General features: G+C 37.3%; 1 protein-coding gene and 1 long non-coding RNA gene across 2 annotated transcripts; both read left to right on the forward strand.

The window, feature by feature from the left end:
- The first annotated feature begins 13,168 nt into the window (after positions 1–13,168).
- Positions 13,169–13,866, forward strand: LOC146949608 (uncharacterized). The gene is made up of 2 exons (XM_085748543.1): positions 13,169–13,625; positions 13,766–13,866. The coding sequence occupies exons 1-2, from the start codon at positions 13,169–13,171 to the stop codon at positions 13,864–13,866; spliced, it is 558 nt and encodes a 185-aa protein (XP_085604669.1).
- Positions 13,867–15,187: 1,321 nt separating this feature from the next.
- Positions 15,188–16,668, forward strand: LOC146949609 (uncharacterized). The gene is made up of 3 exons (XR_015027341.1): positions 15,188–15,430; positions 15,526–15,932; positions 16,244–16,668. It is a non-coding gene; the product is annotated as an uncharacterized LOC146949609 (long non-coding RNA).
- Positions 16,669–18,154: the final 1,486 nt, after the last annotated feature.

Genomic DNA, 18,154 nt, shown 5'->3' on the forward strand with positions numbered 1-18,154 from the left:
ATGGAAGTTCGGCGTGTCCTGAATATTGCATCTAATGCCGGAGTCGAAATCGCAGATTACTTCTTGGCAATGCTAGATGCTTCTGCTGCAGGAGGTGAGAACATCGAAGGAGCTATCTCTACCTTTACCAGGTTTTTTCGAGCACAGAAGTTAATTGCGCTTCGTCTGCATATGACTGGCTGGGGAACTCCTTATTGGTGTCGTAATCGCCAACTCTTTTGGAGTAGGTGTATGCCAGAAGGTTTAGTCCTCAAGACTCTCTGCCCATCAAAAGATACTTGCAAAGGAGATGGAAGGTTGCCTGGTTACAACAATTGGCCTGCTCCTGGGGATGACCATGAGTATTCCCAAACTGAAGCATGTCCTTTTCCGTTTTGACAGCGAAATTCGCTACATTCGAAGAACATTCAGCTTTGGCCCAAATTTCTTTGGCGTCAATTAATTTTTAGGGCTTTATATATTGTATGTGTCGAATTATATTTCAATGAACTTGCACTTAGTGCGTCCAAAATTCGCCATTTTTGTATTTGCGTAGCCATCTCCAATGGGAAGATCACTCGGTAGATGTTCTTACTTTCATTGCACTAAAAGTCGCTGCAGATGAAGGTGCTGCTGGAGATCTTTTAAACTTGAAGGAAACATCAAAATATTTCAGAATTCTAGTTAACAGCGATCAAGTCTTAGATCGTTATGGGAAGATTGTACTTTCAATGCGCTGTCTCATTTTTTAAATTTTCCAAACGAGGGGAGGAGTAATTTCATTCATACCACCTATATGGGTTGTATAAAATATAAATACACTTAATTTTTTTTATACCATTTTACATTTCTCAATTATTTAAACTACTCCTCAACTATATTTTCTAAGTATCCATACTACTACTCATCTAAAATTTACAATGGGTCCCAGTAAAATCACCACAATGAAACACAATCCAACAAGTATGTGTTATATTTAGGATTCATATATTTTGTTAGGAAAATGATACATAGCCACCCTTTATTCCCTTACACCCTTGTACACCCCATGCATTAGGAAGAGAGAAGAGGAGAGGAAAAAGAAAGTGTGCTTGTGCGGGGTCTACGTGACCATGTGTCAGATTTGTGTGTGGGTGTCAAGGGGTGTATTGCCACCTTAGGGTGTCTATGTTTCATTACTCATTTTGTTATTCTAACACAAACATATACTCCCTCCGTCCCTTAATGTAACCACCCATTTGATTTTATTTTTGTCCCTAAATGTAACCCCATTTTCAAATTATTAGATGCATTTATTACCTTTTTCCTAAACATACCCCTAATTAATACTACTAACTTGTCTTGAAATATGAATAGTCAAATTTAATACACATACAAACAAAGGACAATTTGGTAATATTAATACACAAAACAGACACATTAATTACACCGACAACTTTTCTTAAGAAATGTGAAAAATGCAAAGGGGGGTTACATTAAGGGACGGAGGGAGTACCACGGTAGTTCTGTAATGGAACGGTGCTAAAAATTAAAGTCACTTTTCAAACTCAAATGTCATTTTTTCCTGAGAGGTTCAGTAAAAACATGGATTTCAACCGATACTCTTGCATGGATCAAATGAACGGTCCGGGAACTAGCGCCTTGATGAGGATAGCCACGCATGATGCAGACATATGTCAGAAAAAAGTGGTGGTTCAATATCTTGAGTTTTTTTGATCAGTTAGAGGAATAAAAATATTACACCACTAAAGCTAAAAGCTTATGCCCCACGTATCCCTTTAAGGTCTGTACAAGTACAACTCTTTTTTTTTTTCCTTTTGTCCATTGTTTATTTGTGTCGCTTGACTTGTTATAGAAACAAATTCATGTTGTCTCATTCACGTGTAAGATTAATGAGAAGGGTGCAGTCCATTCATCTATCAATAATAAATAAATGATTACATAAATGAATCCCTGAAGAAGACTAAGTCAATTTTATTTGTGTCTGTGACCAACTAAGTCTATCTTTAGTTTGTAGGTCATCAAAACAAATGCATATTATACCATATTTATACATACTAACTCAACACCCTTGTTTTATAAAGGTAGTAACTCAACACCCTTTATTAAAACTAGTTGCAAAAGTCTTAATTAAATGTCAATACTACAAAGTTTCCTCGCACTATATGCCTCGAGTTTACTACCAAATAACCAATATAGCACCATAATACTAGAAATTGTCTCGGCATTATGCCATTACATTACAAGTGAAACAACAAAACTAAATAGAAGTCAAACACGACTTACTACGATGTATTGGTCAATGTGAATGTTTGTCATGAGGAATCTGACCTTATCTCCAACTTTGTAGTTGTTAAGACGTGCAAAGCTACGCCAACAAAATTTAAATTTAACAAGATTTGTTAGAAAAGTTTCATAATCGACGGTACAATCCTGGATAACTTCTGGATTTGCCCACAGCTTAACCCGAGTGTAAAAAGTGTCCCTCAAGTACTCTCCCATGGCCTGTGGCAGTATCTACAAAAAAAAAAATGATTGGATTATTGTTGTGGTAATGTTAAAAAAAAGTAATCAATGGTTGCAACATTTATATATTTAGGACTCAACTAATTCATCAATCTTTGAAGGATCTTGTTCGATTGTCAACTCAAATACTTTTGATTTCCTTAGTCCTTTACTCCTAGAATGCCATGTTGGGAATTCATTGGCGTTAGTGGGTCGACCAACAATGAAGTGAAATATACTATGTCCGCAAGCAATATTTCCTAAATATTTGGACAAGATTTCATGGTGTTTTTTTAGACCATATACTTCCCTGATACGTAGCCATCCTTTACTTAAGATTAGATTGTAGTTGTTTTTCACGCATTTCAGATCAAATCTCCTTCCCTTGCAGGTATACAACACCCATCTTTCGCTCAACTCATCACGGAATTCATCAAAAAAGGAAGGTTCAATCTCACCTACAGCCTAAAATCGTTAAAGAATATCTGTTAGATTCAACCATTACTATTAATGTTAAAAGGTAATTGATTGCAGACTCAAAATAACATGTGAAGGACATATACGATATATACGACCTCATCTTTCACATGCACAGTGATGAATATGCCTTTTGGAGGGTGCTCAATGATTCGACGAAGGATTTCATATCTAGACATGGTGAAACCACACAACCTGCAGATCCTAAGTGGATGATGAAATATGGTACAGCCAACGACATATAACAAAAAACGAACCAATTACAATAACACAAATAGTAACCCTAAAACGAAAAAACAGAAATGTTTGGGAAAAGAAGATGATAGTAATGAGATGAACCTCAAGGAATGTTTTGGAGAAGTATAGCAGATTCAAGAAGGATATGTGACTTTTTGATCGGTTACCACTTCAACTTGAACCGTTACCACACTTTAAGTAGTGCAATAGACGAACCAAATGGAATCGGTGTAGTTTTTGGAATTGGAAACCCAATAGTCGCCACCTCTTGAAAGTACCAATGCACTTAATGATATTAACTACCATCAAACACGAATTAAAAATTTAATGGGAAGTGATGTGGTAGTTGTGTCAATAAATGCCATCTATATCTCTCTATGTGGGAGTATGTGTATATGCACTTAACTAAATCAACACAAGTGGTTGATATTATAAACGGTTTTTAAAATAAAAAATACCAATAACTTTTTAATTAACCAATGGAACCTTTCACAACGTTGCAACGGTTGCCATGAATCAATGCAACCTTCCGAAAGGTTGCATCTCCACAAATAATCGGCAATTATGTATATATAAATCCCAGTTGTTGTACAACATATAATCATTATCATTTTCGTGCTTACTCCTTGCAAAACAAAATGAATGATCAAGGCAATTTAGCAGAAATGTCTCCATAATCGTCCATTGTTACAGATGACGAAACTAGGGTTAATATTGAAAACCTCTTTGATAAAATAAAGGATATACTAGATCTGACTTTTGCTGCTTTCAGTTCGGATGAATCTCGTATCTTGAATTTGAAGGAACTAATGGAACAAGTTAGTGTCTTCAAAGATTCCTTCACTAATGTCGAAGTTGGGTTCTACCTTGCCATCAAATTCTATCTACATTCTTTTGGTCCTAACATGAGAAAGATTAATAACGATCTTGCTGCCCTTCGGTTACTTGAGCATCAGTATGGTGTCTCGCAACGTAAACTTAACTTCCTCAATAAACAACGTGAGTTCAATTCTGAGAAAATTCTGAAATATATACTTTGTCAATCTTACCATGAAGATCTTATCAAAAAACTTGGGAAAAGACTACATACTCTAGAAGACATGGTAGCACCTGGCCAACCTGTCAACGCTGATGAGATCCACAATATCGAGGAAAAACTTCGAGTAGCTAATGTGAAATTGGAACTCATTCCGAGGATGAAGGAATCTACACACAAGACTTACAGCGAAGTGATTGCTAAAATTATGGGAGGTCAAAATGAAAGATCCGAAATTGAATCTAACATGAATAAAGCGTTTGAAACATATGAAGCAGCACTTAGCATCAAAAACGAGTTAATAGAGGGATGGACAGACTTACAATCGTTTGTTTGGATGTAATTTAATAATGGTTTCATTGGTAGTATTTAAATTAAATTTTTATTTTCTAAGTTCGTCAACAATGTATGTGTTAGAAAGTTAAAAAAGTTCGTTAATATCAATTGCATTATAAGTTTTTTTATTCGATGATCATTTCGTCGTTAATTGTCTAGATCGTAGTTGCATTTTTTCAATGTGTTAGATTATTGGTTTTGTTCTTCCCGATTTGAAGTCCAATGCATCAAAGTAAAAATATCTAAAATAAAAACAGTTGATATGCTAACCGTGTTGAAAAAACCAAATTAAAGATAACTTTTCATCGTCCGTGCCTCCACGAACATATTGGTGAATATTTCCTGCACTCAACACCTAAATATTTCCTCCATCCATGGAAGCAACACAAAAGACATGAACACAAGTCTTTCTCTTTAGTTCTCGTGTATTGGATAAATTATGTTCTTGTTTTATTGCTTTCGTACATGTGTTTTTGTGGATATTTGAATTTCCAATTTTTGGGATACGTTGTTCACGTGACCATTCCAATTTTTTGTTCATTTGGTATTGCTTTTTGGTTCCAGCCACAATTGATTAAATCCTACAACATATGAAACACAGTAGCTTCAATAGTGGGAGATGCGTTGATTTGCTTCCTTGTTTTCGTTCCCAATTCCAATTCGCATTTGGTTTTTGTGATTAGGAATAACAAACACCTGGTGGTTGGAAGTGCTATGCGAAATTAAAAAAATTAAATTGTTCAGAAATGAACCATAATAGTTAAGATTTGAAATAAAGAAAAGCTTAAAAAAATGGCAGAAATATAGGTTTAGTGGATGAAGATTATCATCATCAATAGAAACAAAAACAAAACAATAGCTGATTTACGTTTAACAGACTAGTTAACAGTGTTATGTTGAAAGGGGAGGTATTTATCTATTTAAGAGACTTTGAGGGAAGTTACTGTCTATTATAAAACTAAAAGGGGTGTTTGTGTCATTCAAAGAGACCTCATGGGAGGTCAGTGCAATTTCCCCATTTTTTAAAATTGCACATGTTAGACAAATCCCTTATAAATATATCTTTACTAAACAACCTGATATTGCTCATATCTTGTTTTGTCCATCGTATTCCATATTTAATCTCATCCCGTTGTATCCACCACGATCAGCAATGGCGCTGAGAACAACCGTCACAAAGAGACGGCGTTTGAACTCATTCACCGAAACTTTTCCACTTCCTACTCTTCCATTCGATATTATATTGGATATTCTCCATAGACTTCTAGTTAAATCCCTCGCGAGATTCAAATCTGTCTGTAAACCCTGGAGGTCAATCATCTCTGATCCTGACTTCGCCAAAAAGCAGCTTTCTGTGTCATCCACGCGCCGTCACGTCCTCTTCTTAAGTATATGCAGGTCCTCACCCAAGTACAGATTCAAGGCTCGCACATTCTCATCCTCCCCCGCAACGACCACGCACGACCTTGATTATCCCTTGATCAATCGTAAGGACGCAGAGTACGATAGAATCGTTGGATCTATTAATGGCATCGTGTGCATTCAAACTATTAAAAGATCCATTATACTGTGGAACCCTACCATTCGGAAGTATACCCTGGTGCCCTCTCTTGATATGTTGCCACATCGGGATGGGGATGATCATGTGCAACACAAACTACGGTTTTGGCCGCGATGATTCCACGGATACGTACAAGGTGGTTGCCATTTCTTGCTCAAAATATTGCGATGGTGGTTACAGAGTCCAAACTTATGTGCATACTATGGGTAACAATTTTTTGACAGGGGGTGATAAAGTTTAGAGAAGGATTCGTCAACTTCCTGCTGCTCTTCCTAGCTGGTATCGGTCCAAACCAGGTAAATCCGTGCGTGGAACAGTTAATTTTTTAGCGAAAGGAAATAGAAAGGTCATCGTATCTTTTGGTTTGTCAAAGGAGTCTTATGGGACGATAATAGCGCCAGTTAATATTATTTACGATATATGTGTGCTAAGGGATTTATTGTCCATAATTTCTCTTGAAGCTGATGATCTTTATATGGATGTTTGGTTTATTAAAGAATATGGAAATAACAATTCCTAGACACCACCCCTTGGCATGTTGCCAGCAGAAGCCAAAACTCGTCTTTCTTCTAGAAAATTTCCTAATTGTTTCAGAGCAACGAGAAACATATCCTTTAACCCGAAAGAATTCAGTTCTGATATAGGATACCTATCCAGAAGTTTTTCCAACTCAATCATGTATGATGGAATCATCAAAGATTTGACTTCTTCGAACTCTATCTGTAACTCATTAGAGAATCGAGAAACAAAGAAAAGATGTGTCTGAACGAGATATCCGGTAACAAGAAGAAGGATAAGGATTAAAACGAAGAACTCCCTCAGATGTGTCGATATCAATGGTGACTCATTTTCCAAAATATATTTGCACACGTGCACAAGAAAATTATGTAAACACTTACTCGAAATCTCACTTATAGGATTCCGTAGTGAAAGACACAATTTTTTCCGAAGAATTCGCTTGTTAAAAAAAATTGTGACTATTATTTTGGAATTAAGAATTTAAGAATAAATAAATTGTGTTTAAGAATTGAAAATTTAATAAAACTATGCACCCAGATACAACACGTTGACAAACTAACCTTTTAGGACTTGCTCCATTTTTGCTCTTATGTGCATCTCGAGTGTTGTGTAGCCACGAAGAGATTAGAAACATTCCTTATAGTTTGATCCGTGCCTTTTTCCATTCGCAATCCTGTATAGCCTCGATTGTTGTGTAGCTTGGATAAGTGACGGCTGACGCTCAAAAAATGAGATCAAAAATGAGTTCAATGTCCAAAAATGCATCGATTCATGTCTTACTATCTCGCCTCTATAGTCCTGTCTCGAATGATGTGTAACTTACCAACAGAGAAATAACCACCACTTATGCCGACCTACAGCCTACATATTGGATTGACGTGTCTGGAAGGCTGCAATTAAGATGTACCATCCATCGGCAATCAAAATCAATAATGTCGATGTTGAAATTTTTGGGGAATGTGTAGCACATTTCGTTTTGGAAACGTAACAACGATGAGGTGTTCGGGGATCGGGGAGAGTGAACGCCCCTGCTGCTGTAGTGAAGCCACACTGTTTCACCCACCATCACAGACATTGATATCATATCGAATGGTCAAAGTTACTCATCATAGTTATGATCTTGATCATTGGATTACATCGAACGGTCGTGATCTGTTACAACATCCTTCTATAACTGCACGAAAACCAATTCTTGTTACCTCAATTGGGGAAAATAAAAAAATTGGAAAAACTATGAAGTCGGAATACTTCAAAACAGAGACATACCAGTATTTGATTCATATTGGAGACCGATACTCCACGAATACTCGCGGGTAAAAGCTTAAACTAAATTGTGAAGAATTCGCGTATCTGTGTACCCGTACCGGTATCCGGGCATCATTGTTTGAAACCCAACGTCTCGCTTAAGACTCGATTCTTAAGTGGATCTCACACCCCATTTTAAATGATAAAGAGTGATCTGTGGAACCGATTTAGAAGTTTTATGTAATAGTCTCTATTAGAGTGGTTGAGTGCTTATTAGATACTAATATTAAAAAATTATAAAAAGGCGATGTGTCATAGATATGAATACATTATTTTCGTCTTTAAAAAATATTTTATCAAGTATTTATAAAATATTTCATAGATACATAATAGTAATTAAAATATATATTCATATGTGTTTTATAATATATACATATTAAAAATATAAAACAACGCTCAACAAAATCCAATAGAGATAAATATCATTAATATTTAAATATGCATAACTAATTTTTTTTTCTCGTCCAAGTAATACACAGGTGATTCAATCAACCAAATAAAACACATAACCGTTTAGGTCAAGCGAACGTCATTATGAAAGCCACCGCATTACATAGAACACTTGTATAAGCGATGAACTCAGGTGAAGTACATCGTGAAAGCCACCGTGTTACATAAAACACTGATAAAGGCGGATGGAGTAGGGGGAAGTACATCCTGAAAGCCATCGTGTTACATAAACCATCGATAAAAGCGGGCGGAATCAGGTGAAGTACATCCTGAAAGACACTGTTGCATAAACCTCTGATAAAAGCAGGCGGAGTCAGATGAAGTACATCCTGAAGGCTATCGTGTTCCATAAACCTCCGATAAAAGTGGTCGTAGTCAGGTGAAGTACATCCTGAAAGACACCATGTTGCATAAACCACCGACAAAAGCGGGCGGAGTCAGATGAAGTGCTTCCTGAAGGCCACTATGCAACATAAATCATCGACAAAAGCATGTGAACTCAGGTGAAGTACATCTTGAAGGTCACAATGCCACATAAATCATCGATAAATGCATGTGAACTAAGGTGAAGTACATCCTGAAAGACACTGTGTTGCATAAACCACAGATAAAAGCGGGAGGAGTCAGGTGAAATACATCCTAAAGGCTATCGTGTTCCATAAACCACCGATAAAAGCGAGCGTAGTCAGGTGAAGTACATCCTGAAAGACACCGTGTTGCATAAACCGTCGATAAAAGCGGACGGAGTCAGGTGAAGTACATCCTGAAAGAAACTATGTTGCTTTAAACACCGATGAAAGCGAGTGAAAACAGGTGAAGTATATCCTGAAAAACACTATGTTGCATAAACCACCGACAAAAGCTGGCGGAGTCGGATGAAGTGCTTCCTGAAGGCCACTATGCTACATAAATCATTGACAAAAGCATGTGAACTCAGGTGAAGAAAATCCTGAATGCCACTATGCTATATAAATCATCGATAAAAGCATGTGAACTCAGGTGAAGTACATCCTGAAAGACACCGTGTTGCATAAACCACAGATAAAAGCGGGCGGAGACAGGTGTTGTACATCTTGAAAGACATTATGTTGCATAAAACACCGTTAAAAGCGGGCGGAGTCAGGTGAAGTACATCCTGAAAGACAGTATGTTGCATTAACCAGGTGAAGTACATCCTGAAAGACACCGTGTTGCATAAACCACAGATAAAAGACGGCGGAGACAGGTGTAGTACATCCTGAAAGACATTATGTTGCGTAAACCACCGATAAAAGTGGGCGGAGTCTGGTGATGTACATCCTGAAAGACAGTATGTTGCATTAACCACCGATGAAAGCTAGTGAAAACATGTGAAGTATATCCTGAAAGACATTATGTTGCATAAACCACTAACAGAAGCGTGCGGAGTCAGGTGAAGTACATCCTGAAAGACACCGTGTTGCATAAACCACAGATAAAAGCGGGCGGAGACAGGTGTTGTACATCCTGAAAGACATTATGTTGCATAAAACACCGTTAAAAGCGGGCGGAGTCAGGTGAAGTACATCCTGAAAGACAGTATGTTGCATTAACCACCGATGAAAGCGAGTGAAAACAGGTGAAGTATATCCTGAAAGACACTATGTTGCATAAGACACAGATAAAAGCGGGCGGAGTCAGGTGAAGTACATCCTAAAGGCTATCGTGTTTCATAAACCACCGATAAAAGCGGGCGTAGCAGGTGAAGTACATCCTGAATGACATGATGTTGTATAAACCTCCGATAAAAGTGGGCGGAGTTAGGTGAAGTACATTCTGAAAAAAAACTATGTTGCATTAACCACCGATGAAAGCGAGCGAAAACAGGTGAAGTATATCCTGAAAGACACTATGTTGAATAAACCACCGACAAAAGCGGTCGAAGTCAGATGAAGTGCTTCCTGAAGCCGCTATGCTACATACATCATCGACAAAAGCATGTGAACTCAGGTGAAGTACATCCTGAAGGCCACTATGCTACATAAATCATCGATAAAAGCATGTGAACTCAGGTGAAGTACATCCTGAAAGACACCGTGTTGCATAAACCACAGATAAAAGCGGGCAGAGACAGGTGTAGTACATCCTTAAAGAGATTATGTTGCATAAACCACCGATAAAAGCGGGCGGAGTCTGGTGAAGTACATCCTGAAAGACAGTATGTTGCATTAACCACCGATGAAAGCGAGTGAAAACAGGTGAAGTATATCCTGAAAGACACTATGTTGCATAAACCACTGACAAAAGCGCTCAAAGTCAGGTGAAGTATATCCTAAAAGACACCGTGATGCATAAACCACAGATAAAAGCGGGCGGAGTCAGGTGAAGTACATCCTAAAGGTTATCGTGTTCCATAAACCACCGATAAAAGCGGGCGTAGCAGATGAAGTACATCCTGAAAGAAACTATGTTGCATTAACCACCGATGAAAGCGCGTGAAAACAAGTGAAGTATATCCTGAAAGACACTATGTTGCATAAACCACCGACAAAAGCCGGAGTAGTCAGATGAAGTGCTTCCTGAAGGTCACTATGCTACATAAATCATCGACAAAAGCATGTGAACTCAGGTGAAGTACATCCTGAAGGCCACTATGCTACATAAATCATCGATAAAAAGCATGTGAACTCAGGTGAAGTACATCCTGAAAGACACCGTGTTGCATAAACCACATATAAAAGCGGGCGGAGAGAGGTGAAGTTCATCCTGAAAGACACCGTGATGCATAAACCACAGATAAAAGCGGGCGGAGTCAGGTGAAGTACATCCTAAAGGCTATCGTGTTCCATAAACCACCGATAAAAGCGGGCGTAGCAGATGAAGTACATCTTGAAAGACACCGTGTTGCATAAACCGTCGATAAAAGAGGACAGAGTCCGATGAAACACATCCTGAAAGACACTATGTTGCACAAACCTTCGATAAAAGCGGGCGCAATCAGGTGAAGTACATCCTGAAAGAAACTATGATGCATTAACCACCGATGAAAGCGAGTGAAAACATGTGAAGAATATCCTGAAAGACACTATGCTGCATAAACCACCGACAAAAGCGGGAGGAGTCAGATAAAGTGCTTTCTGAAGGCCACTATGCTACATAAATCATCAACAAAAGCATGTCAACTCAGGTGAAGTACATCCTGAAGGCCACAATGCTACATAAATCATCGATAAAAGCATGTGTACTCAGGTGAAGTACATCCTGAAAGACACCGTGTTCCATAAACCCCCGATAAAAGCGGGCGTAACAGGTGAAGTACATCCTAAAAGACACCGTGTTGCATAAACCGCCGATAAAAGCGGGCGGAGTCAGGTGAAGTACATCCTAAAAGACATGATGTTGCATAAACCTCCGATAAAAATGGGCGGAGTCAGGTGAAGTACATCCTGAAAGACAGTATGTTGCACTAACCACCGATGAGAGTGAGTGAAAACAGGTGAAGTATATCTTGAAAGACACTATGTTGCATAAACCACCGACAAAAGCGGGCGGAGTCAGGTGAAGTACTTCCTGAAGGCCACTATGCTGCATAAATCATCGATACAAGCATGTGAATTCAGGTGAAGTACATCCTGATGGCTACTATGCTCCATAAATCATCTATAAAATCATGTGAACTCAGGTGAAGTACATCATGAATGACACTATGTTGCATTAACCACCGATAAAAGTGGGCGGAGTCAGGTGTAGTACATCCTGAAAGACACTATGTTGCATTAACCACCGATGAAAGCGAGTGAAAACAGGTGAAGTATATCCTGAAAGACATTATGTTGCATAAACCACCAACAAAAGCGGGCGGAGTCAGGTGAAGTACTTCCTGATGGCCACTATGCTACATAAATCATCGATAAAAGCATGTGAACTCAGGTGTAGTACATCCTGAAAGACACTATGTTGCACTAACCACCGATGAGAGCGACTGAAAATAGGTGATGTATATCTTGAAAGACACTATGTTGCATAAACCACCGACTAAAGCGGGCGAAGTCAGGTGAAGTACATCCTGAAGGCCACTATGCTACATAAATCATCAATAAAAGCATGTGAACTCAGGTGAAGTACATCATGAAAGACACTATGTTGCATTAACCACCGATAAAAGCGAGTGAAATCAAGTGAAGTACATGCTGAAAGACACTATGTTGCATAAACCACGATAAAAGCGGGCGGAGTCAGGTGAAGTACATCCTGAAAGACACCGTGTTGCATAAACCACAGATAAAAGCGGGCGGAGTCAGGTGAAGTACATCTTAAAAGACACTATGTTGCATAAACCACCGACAAAAGCGGGCAGAGTCAGGTGGAGTACTTCCTAGAGGCCACTATGCTACATAAATCATCGATAAAAGCATGTGAACTCAGGTGAAGTACATCCTAAAAGACACCGTGTTGCATAAACCGCAGATAAAAGCGGGCGAAGACAGGTGAAGTACATCCTAAAGTCTACCGTGTTCCATAAACCACCGATAAAAGCGAGCTGAGTCAGGTGAAGTACATCCTGAAAGACATTATGTGAATTTCCATCTCAAAAGCGTCTTGTGAATTTCCATCATTTGATTTGCAATGAGAGAGAAAGAGAAAAAAGGGAAAAGATGCATTTAAAGGTGGGGATTAAAAGTGGAGAGAGTCGAGTGAAAACCTCAACCGACGGGATCCTACCCCAATCCCCCTCTCCATATATTTATCTCTCTCTAAACCGCTCTCACATCACAAAACCCCTTCAACTACCCCTTCAACCTCGCATGACAAACACCCCCGTAGCCGTAGGAAACGCCAAAGCAATGGGAAAATCAATCTGTCTCATCTCTCAAATTGATTCTTCTGTAACCTTATGGAGTATAAGGGCAAATGTTATTCGTTTGTGTGAAGTTATCGACTTCGACATAGCTAATGCTTTACCTTCCATTGAGATGGTTTTGATGGATTTGAAGGGTGGGAGAATCCATGCCACAATTCCTAATAGTCTAACCTTTAAGTTTAAGAGCCGGGTAGCTGAGGGCAAAATTTATGTTTTTAAAAAATTGTCAGTTAAAATAAACTCAGGAAACATCCGCACCACCAGTCACCCTTACAAACTGGTCTTTGAGGCTTGTTCCAGTCTCAGTGTAGTGGATAATAGCAAAATAACGCAATCTCCTTACGACTTGGTTCCAATCTCTGACATGGTTGCAAGAAGATTTGACCCCAGCATCATGATTGGTGAGTTCCGTGTATATAAAAAGTTATCTTGAAACCTTCAATCTAGAGCATTATGTCGATTTTTTTTAGAACGGAAATAATCCTGTGTAGATACGCTTCCAAAATATTACTAATTCAGTTTGAACACTAATTTATTTCAGATTTGGTGGTCGTTTTAACTGGCATTTGTAAGGAAAGAGAGTTGGAACTGCATGGAAAAACATCCAAGTGCAAAGTCGTTGAGTTAACGTTAAGAGAGTAAGTTTGTTTGACTGTGTTTTGCTTTTAAGTTTTTGAAAATTGTTTTACAAATTTTTCTCTAAAACTGTTTTTAAGAAGAGATTTTAAATAAAGTTGTTTGCGATTTACACTTTTAAAAACTGTTTTAAAGATAAATAGTTACAAAATCTGTTCGAAACCTTAACTCATAACGTGCCTTTACTTTTTCCTTTCTTTTATTCTCGACAGTATGCATGCCATTTTTTTTTATGTTTACCATCCACAAAATAAACAATAATGCCAATAATTGAAAAATATCAAGGGTCTGCTTTTTGAATTCTAAAGAGAAAACTAAAACCGAAAACCAAAACTATTTTCAACTGTTTTACCTTTTTTTTACAAAAAAGAAAAAACTGTTTTGCTTTTTTACTTTTCAAAACTTAAAAACTCAAAACTAGTTTTTAAAATTACATTTTGGAAAATTGTTTACCAAACAAATTTTGTAGTTTTAAATTTTAAAAAACTAAAAATCTGTTGCATACGGTATTTGACAACCATTTTTTGACAACTTTTGGACAACTTTCTCTCTCATACTCACATGATGTTGTTATCCTCTCTCTTACTTTTTCTCTCTCCATAGTTGTTGACCAATAAGAAGTGAGAAAAACAAGGTTGTCAACAAAGTTGTCATCAAATGGATGTCAAAATATCATTACTCTTTTTTCTTTATTCATCCGGTTTTCACGCGTAACTCTATTGCATGCACGGTGATATTGTTATAGCTTTGTTTCGCATATACAGTTAGATTTTCTTGGGACTAATTTTTATTTTTTTTAGTAATCGTAGGGTTAAACTTGAAAACTTCTAATTTTGGAGGGACTAAAGACATTTTTAATTTTTTAGATGCATAACATTTGCACCCAAATTTTAATATAATATATTATATTTGCAGTCATAAACTACAATGTTCTCTGTTTGGAAACCACGTGGATCATTTGAATAATTTCATTAAATACGGAGACATTGAGAATGCAATCGTCACAATCCAGTTTGCAAAAGTAACATACTCCAAAGGTTGCAAACATTTATTTTTCTTTAATTCTTCCGGTATTATATACATGTATTGTCATTGCTTAATCGTCTGTGTGATCTACTAGGCATGATTTACCTGCATAGCTGTTTGAGTTACACACACCTTATCTTCAACCCTTTCGGTTCATACTAGAGAGACTTTTACTTCAACCCAATAAGTCCGGATGGGCTGAACATGACGAAAAGGTATATTTAAGTTGTTCTCCACCCATGATAAACGTTTAAACTGTTTGTATTATCAATGAAACTCTAATTAACTATGTGTACCTTAGGCTGCCCCCAGTATTGTTTCCCTGCTTGGCCGCTGACACAAATGCTGAAGTTTTAATTTAATACTTGTCATTAAACTTTCAATATTCATTAGAGACATTGGTCATGTAGAATTCAACTACGGTGGTTGTTGGAACTGTTAAGAGGATTCTCAACGAATGCCTTTGTAGCAAAGGTATGGTGCCTGAATCACGGGTCTTCTCCTGTCAAGATTGTAAGCAGAATGTCAAAAAGCTTTTCGCAAGGTAATTTTAAATCTATCCAAAAAGGTAGATGATCAAATGACAACATTGTAGTATACGCTTAGACTTAGTATTTATGAACTGATTACATATGTTAGGTACTGCTTATGAATTGAGGTCATTGATGAAGGTGGTTGTGTCACGTTGGTTGTTTTGCACTCTGATGCAAGGACCATGTTTCACAAAACTTGTTCTGAAATGCTTCCACAAAACGACGATGTATTGTTTAATGCTCTTTCTCAGTTCACACGGCAAGTACATTACTATAGAACAATGAAAAAAGTATTTAATTTTTCCATATTTTTTCAAAATATAGGCAGTTGCGTTGGGCTAAGTGTCTATTGAGAAATCCAGATTGCTGAATCAAAAATATCTTTTTAAGGTTGAGAAAAAGGACTGTGTTGTTGATGGTAATGAACAGACTTTTGTAGTCCGCAAGATCTGCTTTGATCTGCATGTCATAATCGAGTACCGAAAGGCCAAATATTCCAATGAATCTGGAAAGGTAAAACACTAGACTTTCTTCTCTATAGTGTAATAACTTACAATAAGTTAATATATTAGTCATGGTTAATACTTTCTCCTTTAATTGTCATGGTTAATAATGTCTCCTTTATATTAGTCATTTATCAGTTAACACTCTCTCCTTCTCTATAGTGGCTACTATGAAACAATATACTCGATCATCAAGTAGATACTAAAATGTAATTAAACTTTTGTTCACAAGTTCGACTATTTAGCGGCGAGACTCACTTGATTGACTACATTCAACAATTGTTGTCCTATACTAACCAGTTTATACAAATGAATATGTAGAATACCGCACCTGAGTTTTCAGGAACTGCACGTGATGGTAATCAAGTGGGTGTTGAGCATAATGATGTTTGTTCATCCACGAGTGGAGACACTAATGCTGGGAAGGAAGCTGAAGAGATCAACCTATGCCTCAAGCTGTTCGAAAGCAGTATGCGGTTTTAAAGTGTGTACCAGTTCTGCTCGGTTGTAGTTTCGGAACTACTAGTTCTGCTTGGTTGTAGTTTCAGAACAATATTGTTTTAATTTTAGACTTCGCACTATAACTCCCTGCACCCAGCCGTTCTGTTCGGTTGATATTTTGGTACTATGTAATATTATTTTGTTTGACCCTGAACATTTATGCTATCGTATCTCATTAGGTTATCATGATGTGGTTGTTTTAACTTGAGTTTATTTTTTGACAACCATTAGTCTCCGTTGACAAACTCACAAGCGTAATACTTATTTATCTTTACGCAACCTCTTCTGGATTTAATTTATATCAAATAAGCAATTTAATATTTACAGCTAATTGTAATAGTCTGAGAAATATATATCCACGGGATTAATTTTGGAAAACTGTAAGCAATTTATTGGAAACAATCCTTTGATCAATGTTATGGAAACTTCTATATGATCACAAGGCACGTGCAGATCGGTGCAGTCTTTTGAGAACCGGTGAATGACCGACTTCTTGCTGCTAGAAACCGTGTTGGAAGTATTGTATCTGGTATTTGGGCAATTAGATTTAAATTGTGCGATTAGAGATGGGAACCGGTTGGCCTGCAGTTTGGCCCGTCTGACCCTTAGAACGGGAGAAAAAGTTTGGATATAGGAGGTGCCAATAGAAGTAAGGGTATTGTATGTAAATGACTTCATTATTATGTACTTAATAAATCTCGCCTATCTTATCATGGATTGTTTTATCTTGGTTTTCGGGTGTCAAACATTGATTACGTTTGAACCTTTTAAACCGGTGATATCTTATTTTTTCTTGGGAAGGGAAAAAGTAAGCAAAACCCTTGAGAATCGAGGTCCGGGAGTTGTTTTCGCTACGGGAAGGTGTTAGGCACCCATAACGACTATAGTATCCTATAGGAACCGTCTTTAATTTCTACGCGCGCGCTTTATTTTTAAATGCTATTTTGAAAGTGTTTATTTAAGCCTAAAGGTATTCTAAATGAAGAATTGGAGGGAGAAGAATGTTTTTGGATTTTTATTTTAGTTGAATTGAAGGAATTTTGATTCCTTGCCTACGTACCCGTTTAAGGGATCAAATCCACCGTAGTTCTCTTCCAAAAATGTTTTTGTTTTTGTTGGTTGATTTTAAGTTTGAAAATGAATTTTGAAGAATGGAGATTGAGAGGCCTTAAAGGCATGAGAATTTAAGAAAAGGTGAGGTTTGATTAGTCATTTGCAAAGTATGGTCTAAGTATGGTTATTTTCATTAAGATTTGATTAAGAAAATAAAGAGAAAATGCAAAGGAGTTTTGACTCCTATATTTTTTGGAAAAGATTTTCAAGTGATGTTTGTTCACTTTTTTTTTGGAAAATGATTTTTCTAAGTGGAAATCCTAAACATACAATCCTAAACATACATCTAAACATGCATATTCTAACTATATACCATAGTGATGTGTGTGCATGTGTCGGTGCTTGTGTCGGTGTACATCGTTAGAGTTCATTGTCCTTATTACATCTGCCCTAGATACATTCTATGGTCTTGCAAGAATTTAAAATGGCATAAAGGTAAAGTACAAAGAAAAATCCTAAGTGTTACATTCTAAGCCTTGGTGAAACTTAAAGTGCAAGAAATAAGATGGATATGGAATGACATGAGAATGCTTATGGGAAATATGAGACATAAAACAAGAAAATGTTAGTAGCATAGGGTGAAATAAAGCAAGCAAAATATCATGATAAAATCATGGG

This window comes from Medicago sativa, chromosome 2 (genome assembly GCF_051527215.1).
Source record: "Medicago sativa cultivar Bolivia chromosome 2, Bolivia_mono, whole genome shotgun sequence".
Classification (NCBI taxonomy): domain Eukaryota; kingdom Viridiplantae; phylum Streptophyta; class Magnoliopsida; order Fabales; family Fabaceae; genus Medicago; species Medicago sativa.

Excerpts from the sequence above, each read along its gene's own strand:
- LOC146949608 (XM_085748543.1), top strand. The coding sequence starts at position 13,169 with ATGACAAACACCCCCGTAGCCGTAGGAAACGCCAAAGCAATGGGAAAA. Across the intron at positions 13,626-13,765 it reads TGACCCCAGCATCATGATTG|ATTTGGTGGTCGTTTTAACT; the intron begins GTGAGTTCCGTG and ends AATTTATTTCAG.